This window comes from Sinocyclocheilus anshuiensis, unplaced genomic scaffold (assembly GCF_001515605.1).
Source record: "Sinocyclocheilus anshuiensis isolate Anshui unplaced genomic scaffold, SAMN03320099.WGS_v1.1 scaffold698, whole genome shotgun sequence".
NCBI lineage: Eukaryota > Metazoa > Chordata > Actinopteri > Cypriniformes > Cyprinidae > Sinocyclocheilus > Sinocyclocheilus anshuiensis.
Window position 1 is genome coordinate 96,922 of NW_015544168.1, and position 12,118 is coordinate 109,039.

The window sequence follows — 12,118 nt, forward strand, 5'->3', positions numbered from 1 at the left end:
GAATTGGTGGGTTTTTGTTAAATGTGAGCCAAAATCATCACAATTAAAAGAACCAAAGACTTAAACTACTTCAGTCTGTGTGCATTGAATTTATTTAATACATGAGTTTCACAATTTGAGTTGAATTACTGAAATAAATGAACTTTTTATATATATAATTTATAAATAAATATATAATTATTATTTAAAAAATACTCATATAGCCTATATTATTTCTTCCCTCTTGTAACAGTGATGAGTGACATTTTTCTATTGCAATAATGAGTACTTTGAAGCTAAAATTTTAATAGTGTTTGGTAAGGGTGGTTGACTAGACAACTTAATGAGTTTATTAAGGTTATTAATTGTTTGAGTTTATGAAGTAATTTGTTTTTTAAGCTTTAACATTTTGGCGGTAATGGTGCTTTAAAGGGAGTTCAGAGACAAGGCATGCTAACAGTATCTGCTGGGCTGTAAACATGCTGAAAATTATCATAGACATTGTTTCTTTAAGGTGATTCTTTGAGGTGTTTCTTGAAATTCACCCATCTGTAGTGTCCACAGAGCATAGCTAAATTACATACCCATAAACGTCTTTCTGCGTTTCTGGAATCCTGTCAACACAGACGTGCTGGAGTCTTTCAGGTTAACAGCTCAAAGCATGAGACACTGGCATTACATGTTGTCATGCACTGTATGAATGGACAGTCATTCACATGATTTCATTGATCAGCTTTTGCGCTACAGTAACCTGCCAACACACTGACATATTGACGAGCTCTCCTGTAGACCTGTAGTTTCTGCAAAGCCCCAGGGGAAACTGAAAAACAAGTGACTCATGCCATTTGTAGTCAATGTTCATGGACATGATGGCTTACCCTGGGCTATTTATAGCGGCTTCTGTTTGGAATGAGTAAAATCTCCATCAGAATTCTCCCTCTCTTTCTCTCTTCCTCCTTTTTCCTCTGTTCTCTCAATGACTGTGTTTAAAGTTACAAACACATGAAAATTCTGATTAAATAGTGGAATTTGTTTATATTCCAGTTGTGTGTATAATATAAAGAAGCTTGCCGTAATGCCAATTAAGACAGTATTCTGTTTTCTTGAATTTATTAACTCTTAAACGCATACCTCGTGTCTTTAGCGATCCCGGACGTCATTATACCCTCCCCCTCATTCATTTTATAAAGTTAGACATAAACCTTCTTAGTATTCCTCAATCTATTCGTTCTAAACAAAAATGAATGGCTTTACTGCAGAGCAATTACTGTAATATAAGTGTCACTGTCAATTGCTTGTGGATGTGGTGAATAAGCTGCCAGCGATCAAAATATTGATTCTGAAGACGTTGAAAGCGATAGTTTTGAGAATATGGTTGAGATTGCGAATATGAGCCGGATTTTAAATGTACAGGGAAAATGCGCTCTGATTATAACGGTGATGGAAAAATCATCTGCTTAAATTAAACAAATATGCTTTATTTTATTCTTTTGAGTAAAATATCAGGAGAGTTTTGCGCTATTGCAGCGGTTAAGAGATCCGTCCGTGTTAGATATATAGGTCCGGGTCGCTAAAGACCCAAATATGTAATAATGCATGCATTTAAGGGTTACAAGGATTTGGAAGCATCTTATGTGGCATATCCACTGTTCATTTATATATGTGCATGTCCTGTTGTGTAATGGCCAGCTCTTTTTCTCTCCTCATTCATAAGTAAGTCACTCCACATTTTACATCGTGTTCTGGACACTGGTCTGTGATCGTCAGTGTGACCTGTCTCTCCATGGGACAGAACAAACACTCCTCTATTCGTCTGAGCGTGGCCTGCGGAAAACCGGGGCTCCTCTGACGTAATCAGTACGCAGCTTTGATGTTTCCCCAACACTTCATTATTCTCCATGTCTCAGTAGAGGGTCAGAGGGTCAGTCAGGGACAGTGTTCTGCAGAGGGAGGCGATGGGCCTGGAGCTGCTCTGTGCTTCTCAGGAAAGGCCCCTGTGTGCTGTTTGGGGGGAGCATGGAAAACAATGTTTTTAGTTGTTGGTATTGAAAAGTTTTGGTCGTACTTTGGAGTGATCTCACAGGATCGGTCTTCTGTCTCAAATCTAACAGAGTTGAATATGATGCAGGGGTTTTTCATTTTAAGGACTTTTAACTTGCAAAATTCAAATGCAAATTTTTTGTTTAAATAATTTATTATTTTTTTTGTATTTCAATTTATTTTTGATTTTTTTTTTTTTTATAAATTTGATACATTTTATTTTCATTTTATATAGAAAAAATAAAATTAAAATTATAAAATTATAATACATATTAAAATATTTTTCTATATTTAGATAGAAATAGAAATATATGTAAATATAGACAAAATATTTGTTTGTATTTAATATAAAAATTACTGTCCCAGGATGTATCACTCCTCACAAGGTACATAGTGTAATGGTTGGCTGCCGCATTCATGGCCTTGGTGAATCAATCTCCATCAGATCATGCTGTAGAGTGTGTGGGTGTGTATCCACGTGCATGTTCGGCCAGCGCTGTGCGTGTCAGCAAATCCCCTTTTGCAGAATTAGTGCTGCAGGGGTGATTATTTCTCTTTACGCTTATATTGCATCATTCTAATTGGGTAGAAATGCATATCCCTTCCGTCCCCAGTGTGTCTCCTAACTGTAACATGTAGTGCCCTGGCTGTTATTAATGTCCTAACTGTGCATCAAGCATCTATCCTCAGAGAGCACAGCAAAGACCGGGATTACCTTTGGCCTGTCAGCAAACTTCCAATGTAAATGTTACCTAATCCTCCCTCTAAGAATAATTAGACTAGTAAACAAACTGCAGCGCTGTATCTGGGCTTTACTCACAGGGAAGGCTCATCTTACCGTTTCACGCTCTCTGCTGACGGAGTGGATTTTACAGTTCTCAGTTCAGTTGTGCACCAGTGAGAATTGAATTGAGAATGCTTTTTAAATTCCTGAATGTGAATTGAATTTGAATGTAAAGACGTAGAATTAAAATGAACTGAAATTCAAAGATATTAAAATAACTGTAATTACTATAACTAAACAGCAATGTTTGTGGAGACAAACTTTGAAAATTTGCTTGAATATTTATAGGCCGGATGGGTGGGTGGAAAGACAAATGGATAGACAGATGGATGGATATACTGTAGATGAATGGATGGATTCATGGACTGATGGATAAATGGATGGATGGATAGATACTGTAGGTGGATGGAAAGACAAATGGGTAGACATTGATGGTAGATACTATGGATGGATGGAAAGACAAATGGATAGACAGAGGGATTGATATATACTGTACATGGATGGATGGACTGATTGCTGGATGGATGAATGATGGAAAGGCAAATGGATAGACAGACTCATGGATAGATTGGATGGATGGAAAGACAAATGGATAGATTGACACTGAAGGATAGATACTGTGGATGGATGCATGGAAAGACAAATCAATAGATGGATAGATACTATAGGTAAATGGATGGATGAACAGATGGTCAGATTGATGGATGGATAGAAAGACAAATAGACAGACTGATGGATAGATACTATGGATGGAAAGAAAGGCAAATGGATATATGGACTGATGGACGGATGGATGAATGGACGAATTGATAGTTAGAAAGATTGATGGAAAGACAGACAAATGGATAGACAGACTCATGGATAGATTGGATGGATGGAAAGACAAATGGATAGATTGACACTGAAGGATAGATACTGTGGATGGATGCATGAAAAGACAAATCAATAGATGGATAGATACTATAGGTAAATCAATGGATGGATAGATTGATGGATGGATAGAAAGACAAATAGACAGACTGATCGGTAGATAGGTAGGTGGATGGAAAGAAAGGCAAATGAATATATGGACGGATGGATGAATTGATGGACGAATGGATAGTTAGAAAGATTGATGGATAGACAGACAAATGGATAGATGGATAGATTTCCCGAAATGCATTATTTATGTTGAATTTCTTTGGATTACAATTCATTAAATTCCTCTTCCTGTCATTTCAATTCAACTTCCTGTGGGTTGTGGCCAATGCAATTCAAATTCTCACTCAAAAAAATTAATAAGAAGCCACATTATGTGCACCATTTGGGTTTGGGCTGGTAGTTGTTCCCTTCTGAACTCTCTTCTAAACTATTACATTTTCAGCAAGCCAAAATTAGTCCTTGTGAATGAAAGACGTTAAAACAGTGTTTATTAATTCAATTAGAGTTTCTGTTTGCTGGTGCACTGTTTTCTTTGGCATTTTAATTACTGCTAGTAGTTGTTTGTGTTTTTTTTGGCCATTGGGCTTTGTTTGGACTGGGTGGTGAATTTCAAATATGTTTTCTCTGTCTCTTGACAGCAAATACATGGATAAACTACACTCTTATCACCGCTTATTGATGCAAAGTAAATGTGGAGGAAGTAGTTCACTAGTTGACGGCTTCCTGTCCTGCTGAGCATGAGCTGCCAAAGAGCGTAGTGGTCAGTTTCAGGGGGCCGGGCATCAATGGCCCCTTTGTGACCAAGGATTTGCGTCATAAATATGATTTTATAAAGCAATTTAGTCTGGAATAAAGGGCAGTTTTTATTCCATTATAGTAAATAGCCTTTGACGCTGGCCTTTGTGTGGCCTCAGGGCTTCCGCTGAGGACTTTTGTTTTGTCTACTGTGGGGTCAGAGGAGCATCCTTGAACTTGTGGCATTCGGGGCATCGTGACGTCCCAAGAGTGAAGTTGACACTTCAAGCATGAATGTGTTCAGTGTTCCCCCTAAAACCTCTCCTATTCAGTAAAGCACAAATGAAGAGGTCCCACGCCAGCAGTCTGGACGTAATATGCTGTCGGAGGCTATTTATTGCAGACCACATGTCTGCTTTGTTCACCTTGGCCTGGTTTTAGCCAGGAAAAGAGGGGCAGTATTCTACAGAAATTATATAAATAATGTAAAGCAATCCTAATAATGGTAAAAATCCTAGTTTATAGTGGTGTGCTGGTTATATATTTAAGGATTCCGGGACTTGCAGGAGTGCTTGAATAAGTCAAATTGTCTGGTTATTGTAATTACACATTGTTTAAATAAAGGAATAAACATAAAATGCCACTTAATGATGGCCTACTTATTCTTGTGTTGAATTTCATTGCTCATTTAACCCACAAACCTTTTGGGTGTTGCACACGCTTATCAACTTATCAAGCATCCTCGCTGTGGAATGTAATTGCTCAGTTCCTTAGTTTTCTTCAGATAAATATGTTATGAGGGAGATGATTGAAAGATGTTGCAAGCCAGACCGCTTCCTGATTCCAGTGACGCTGTTCGCTAGCAGTGAATCTAACAAGATCTGTGGCAGGAACATGAGGTTTCTTTCCTCTGTTTATTTTGATGGCCGCTATGATGCTGATGACGCGGTACTGTACCCTGCGCATGTTTTGAGGAATGTTCAAGATGGTTTTGATAGGACAGTTGCTTCTTACTATCATTGTTTTTGGTACAGGCAAGATTTGAGATGGCTCATGTGAACTCCGTAATCACTTCATCTTGCACATTCTCATCTAAAATCTTCGATTCTTGTTGTCCTTAAATATTTAAAATGAAAATTGTTTAGAATTTTATTTCATTTATATTATTATATTTGTATTTTTATGATTAACTAAAATTAAAATGAATTATGAATATTTGCATTTATTAATTTACCATGTGATTTTATCCAAAATTAAATTGTATATGTATGGCATTTAAATAAACATTAATGAATTAATTTAAAAATGAAAAAAAGCTTCACTTTTAATTGATTTTAATTCATTTATTAATGACAATTTTATTTATACACTTATCATTTTTTATTTTTTATTTTAGTTTGTTGTTATTAATGACGACTTGCACATGTTTTTATAATGAATTTTATATGTAAAAGACCTCTGTTGTGACTTGTTTTTGCAGCATAAAAGTTTTGTCTAAATGATATTTAAATGTTTTCTTGGAAAATCTTTTCCTAAAAGTTGAAAACAGTTCTAAAAGCTTTATGTACTGAGTACTGTACAGTTTGTTGTTTTTCTCATTTGAGTCTTTCTCTTTCCGCAGTTGATGTGAGTGCGACGCTGCCACTGCAAGTGCCGCCTTCTGCCATCCCCATGGACCTGCGTGTGGATCACCAGTTCGCCCTGGCGCCGACGGACTCGGCTCAGCGCGAGCAGCAGCTGCAGCAGGAGCTTCTGGCCCTCAAGCAGAAACAGCAGATACAGAGGCAGATCCTGATCGCAGAGTTTCAGCGTCAGCACGAGCAGCTCTCGCGCCAGCATGAAGCGCAGCTGCAGGAGCATGTCAAGGTGAGGCAAATGCCGCTGACTCAGGGTGGGTGATATAGAGCACTGCAGGGATGAGAGGTTTTCGTTGGCTAACCTGGAAGTTTGCATCACCTTAGATCCTCCACAAAAAAAACAATTGGATTTTTCCATTGGCTTTTGGATTGTTGCAGAAAATAAGCTTCATGAGCGACAAAAGTTTATGATTCTTACATGTTTTGTTCATCAAGATAATCTTCACAAATAAATGCAAGTGTTATGAATTTTGAAGCCTAAATGCAGTCAGCAGAAGTAATAAACTAGTTAGGCTAAAAAGGAACTACAGTCGCATGATTTTAAAGTCACCAACATTAAGCTTCCAACAACTCTTTCAATTTTTATTTAAAGAGGTCATATGATGCGATTTCAATTTTTCCTTTCTCTTTGAAGTGATACAAGCTCTTGGTGCATAAAGAAGATCTGTAAAGTTGCAAAGACTAAAGTCTCAAATCCAAAGAGATATTCTTTATAAAAGTTAAGTCAACCACGCCTACCTAAAACGCCTCGTTTAAACACGCCCCCACATGGCTACGTCACGATGTGGAAAGCAATCCTAATAATGGTAAAAATCCTAGTTTATAGTGGTGTGCTGGTTATATATTTAAGGATTCCGGGACTTGCAGGAGTGCTTGAATAAGTCAAATTGTCTGGTTATTGTAATTACACATTGTTTAAATAAAGGAATAAACATAAAATGCCACTTAATGATGGCCTACTTATTCTTGTGTTGAATTTCATTGCTCATTTAACCCACAAACCTTTTGGGTGTTGCACACGCTTATCAACTTATCAAGCATCCTCGCTGTGGAATGTAATTGCTCAGTTCCTTAGTTTTCTTCAGATAAATATGTTATGAGGGAGATGATTGAAAGATGTTGCAAGCCAGACCGCTTCCTGATTCCAGTGACGCTGTTCGCTAGCAGTGAATCTAACAAGATCTGTGGCAGGAACATGAGGTTTCTTTCCTCTGTTTATTTTGATGGCCGCTATGATGCTGATGACGCGGTACTGTACCCTGCGCATGTTTTGAGGAATGTTCAAGATGGTTTTGATAGGACAGTTGCTTCTTACTATCATTGTTTTTGGTACAGGCAAGATTTGAGATGGCTCATGTGAACTCCGTAATCACTTCATCTTGCACATTCTCATCTAAAATCTTCGATTCTTGTTGTCCTTAAATATTTAAAATGAAAATTGTTTAGAATTTTATTTCATTTATATTATTATATTTGTATTTTTATGATTAACTAAAATTAAAATGAATTATGAATATTTGCATTTATTAATTTACCATGTGATTTTATCCAAAATTAAATTGTATATGTATGGCATTTAAATAAACATTAATGAATTCATTTAAAAATGAAAAAAAGCTTCACTTTTAATTGATTTTAATTCATTTATTAATGACAATTTTATTTATACACTTATCATTTTTTATTTTTTATTTTAGTTTGTTGTTATTAATGACGACTTGCACATGTTTTTATAATGAATTCTATTTTAGTTCTTGTTTTTATTAAATTCATTTAACATTCACATTATTTTTATATTTTGGATTATTTTATTCTTTTTAAATGTTTATTTTATTATTCTTTTTTTTTTTGTATGCTATTTTCTATTTTCTTGCAAGAAAAGGTCTATATTCATACAGCCATTCAGGGTTGGCTTTAGATTGCGACAAAGAGGAGAATACTTTGACTCAATATTTATACCCAAATCAAATCAGGATGCTTGTATCTCATCCAATCATAATGAATATTCAATATATGTGTCCATTTAAGGTGTCCAACCATGTCCCTTAGATGCTTTTCTTATATATTTTCCTCACTCCAGCCCACCGTGTGTGACGCTGTGTTTTGTTGTGAAAGCGAAACTACTTTGTTTGGCCTTCCAAAAGAGGACTCGACTAGAAATCAGTGGTTAAGTTGTATTTACAACACTGTTCCAGAACAGTTCAACTAGGCCTGGGCGATAAAACGGTATCGGCATTTATCGACGGTACACCTTCTTCGATAACGATATAAAAAATGTTCGATATACTGCACGATATAGGCACGTGCTCTGAGTGACGCAGACAGCACACACAAACACGAACATGAGTGCTGTGCCTGCCTGTTTAATCGCATGCGATATTTAACGCGCATCTTGTCAGAAAGCTGGTTCTGTAATCAGCGGTAAATCTCCATCACCTGTGTGCTTTCACATTGAGCAGCATTAACTACACAGAGCCGTTGTTAACTGACGAGCAGCGCAAAAAATCGCGCGAATATGGACGTGGTTTTGCGCAACTCGTCAGTGAACAACGGCTCTGTGTAGTTAATGCTGCTCAATGTGAAAGCACACAGGTGATGGAGATTTACCGCTGATTACAGAACCGGCTTTCTGACAAGATGCGCATTAAATATCGCATGCGATTTATCGTGCAGCCCTAGATATATCTCTCATGTCTCTTTGTTGAGTATTTGCTGAGTTACAGTTCATTTTAATGACACGTTTCTAAATAAAGATCACGCAGACCAAGGCGGCAGACAGCGCAGCCTGTTTGTTTTCTTTATTTTATAAATGCACAAAGTTTTGTTGTTATTATGTGTGTATACAAATAAAAGTAGACCATTTACAGATTCGATTGATGTATTGCTCAAAACTGATCAAAACTGAAAGTGTAATTTAAGTTCTTTTCGGTGTTATCAGGAGAAGATGCCACAAAACGCGTATCCGCGTTTGTCAACCCCAAAGGGTTAAACCGCATAAACAAATTTTATTATACCAAATACACAAAATAATGTTCTTTTTAGCAACATCATATGACCCCTTTAAGAAAGAAAAAAAAAACATTTTCCCTGAAAGATCGAGTCAGAATAGTTTGCAAGAGTCCCATTTAGTAGTCCCATTTATTCACCTGTTAGCAGCTGCTTTTTCAGGACAAGTAAAAGCTTATAAAAAAAACACAAATTGGGTATTTAGGGCCCTATGATTTCTGTGATTCCATGAATTTTAAGGAATAACAGTTTTTCTTCCATGCTCTCATTTTAACTGCACTTTGTATGATTATTAAAAAAAGAAGGAATTATTACATTTTCATTTGGTTACATTTTGAAAAAAAAAATTTTATTGTTAAAGTTTTGTCTTCATTTAATTACCATCATTTTTAATAATAAACCATTGCACCCTATTATTTTTAAAATCAGTTGATTAGACATGCTTTTTGATTCTTAAAATTCAATTAAACCGTTAGAATCCAGAACCCTTTAAACGGTAAACATGAAATTTGAGAAGAATAAAGCTGAATTTGGTGAAAAATAAAACAGATTTCATAGGGCTCTAAAAATGTCGTTTTTATTGTTTTTTAATAAATTGCTGTTAAATTGTATAAATTTCATGATATAAGTTATTTAGACATGCTTTTTTGATTACTACAATTTAAAAAAGGAAAAAACGGAATCCAGAAAAATGGAAAAGTTAAAAAAACAAACAAAAAAAAAAGGAATCCAGAAAAATTACAATGGAAAAGAACAGAATCCAGAAAAAATTAAAACAGAAAAAAAATTTGAATTTTGATAAAAATAAAACAAAATTTGGGAAAAAATAAAACATTTAATAGAGCCCCAAGTGTTTTTTTCTCTCTCGCATTTTTGTGTTTTTGCATTTATTATGATAGGAAAGTAGCTTGACAGGAAGCAAAGTGAGAGAGAGAGAGAGAGAGAGAGAGAGAGCGAGAGAGAGAGGGGAATGGGTTCGGGAAAGGTCCATGAGCCGGGGCTCGAAATCAGGATGCCCGAAGTGCAACAGCGCTGTACATCTAGTTATTTATGATGTATTTTATGTTATAGAATAAAATGTGAAAATATCTTGAGCTTGTGTTAACCACAGACCTTATTTCAAGCATTTAACCAAAAAGCCATTCATAAAAGCCATTGACTTTGGCATGATGAAACTGGTTGTTTCCAGGCTTTAGGATTTCTGCAGCATTCCTTCAGCACTCTATACCGATTTAAATGAAAAACCAGTACAAAATTTTCAACCAGTTGATTTTTAAATACCATCCATTGATGTCAAGCCTGGTATAGTGTGTCTAGATTCAAACATACATTTAAAATGAAAGCTGTGGCTTTGTTGGTTTCCTGAGATTTCAGTGTGTTTCTCACACAAAGTTACTATATGGATAGAGAAGACATAAATAAAGCTCACCATCCATATTGATTACTTTTTATGATACTTTTATGGTGCTTTTTGAGCTTAACAGTCGTAGTCACTAAACTGTAGTTGAATGGACGAGCGTAAAATGCTTCATTTTGAGTTTCATGGATACAATAACAGCACATGGGTTTGGTCTGACATGAGGGAGAGTAAATAATGACAGAATTTTGATTCTGTTCCTTTGAAGAGCTCACGATGCTGCGGTTCTCGTCTCCGTTCCTCCCTTCCTTCAAGGCTTCCCACGCTTCTGTCTTCGATTTTCCATTTCTTTGTGCGGATTGTGAGGAATAGAGTTTGTTTGGATATTGAATATTTGTTGGCGAGTGCGATCTGTCGTGTCTGTGGTTTCCTGAGGCAGCGCTGCTGTCATTGGCCTCCAGACTGAGCTGTCATTGTGAGGCTTGATGGGCAATGGGTGACTGCAGTCGCTGTGGGAACTCTGTCCTTGGGATACACTGGGAGCATGTGAGCTCAGCAGACCTCCGGCTTTGCTTTGGTGCCACAGTGAGGTTTCTAGCCAATGGGATCGAGGCAGCCCTGAGCGTGCTATAAATAGCCTGACGGGCTGCGGGGCAGTGTCAGAGCTAGTCTCACTGCTAAATGGACAAAGTGTATTGCTGGGGTTTGATGGATGCCACGCTCTTGCCGTGACACCTTGCTGATGATAGGGAGAGGAGAAGCGATTGGGTTTTTCTGCAGTTTCTCAATTTAGCTGCAAACTGCAGAGATATGGTGAAAGAGATGTGCAGTCAAAAGATTTATTTGTCAAACTAGGGGTGTGCGATATTGACAAAAAATTATATCTAGATATTTTATGGGATTTTATCGATAATGATAATTAGACAATATTTTGCTGAGTGTGTTATTGTGCTGGTACCTTAAGGACTGCCGAAGACAGCTGACTCCTAATGTTTTTAATATTCTTCATATTCTGTGTGGTGGTCAGTTCATACTGATAGAAATGAATCTTTTCCAATAAGTTTAAACTGATTTTTGCATTTTATGGGCATTTTTACCTTTATAAAGCCATTTTTCCTAAAAGTGTCCATTATCTTTTGAGTCAAATTCTTACATTTAATCAGGGAATTAGAATAATAAGACATTTGGGCTGTTACCAAGCAAATTAGATGTATTTACACACATGTATTTTGTTTAATGCAAGACATGAATGCATTTAACCTGCAATTACAATTACGATATTATCGCAGATGATATATATCGCACACCCCTATGTCAAACACATTTTCATTATTTTGTCATTGTTGTTGGATAGGCTGTTTGCTGGTTGTCTTATGAAAGCATTAACACATGAAAATTCTTGTTACATATGTAGATTTAATTGCTTCATCTGTTTTTATATTTTATTCTGATTATCAAGTTATCTGTCAATTATATTTATATTTATGTATTTATATATTAGCTGCTTATTTCTTTGAATGAATCAAACAGTAGATAGATATACAGGTGCATCTCAATAAATTAGAATGTCGTGGAAAAGTTCACTTATTTCAGTAATTCAACTCAAATTGTGAAACTCGTGTATTAAATAAATTCAATGCACACAGACTGAAGTAGTTT

The 12,118-nt window shown here is 36.2% G+C and overlaps 1 protein-coding gene across 1 annotated transcript in view; it reads left to right on the plus strand.

The window, feature by feature from the left end:
• Positions 1-12,118, plus strand: part of LOC107695959 (histone deacetylase 4-like) — a 171,885-nt gene that overhangs the window by 48,596 nt on the left and 111,171 nt on the right. Inside the window, exon 3 of the mRNA XM_016496081.1 lies at positions 6,081-6,325. Coding sequence (XP_016351567.1) covers positions 6,081-6,325 — 245 coding nt within the window. The remainder of the gene's footprint in view (positions 1-6,080; positions 6,326-12,118) is intronic.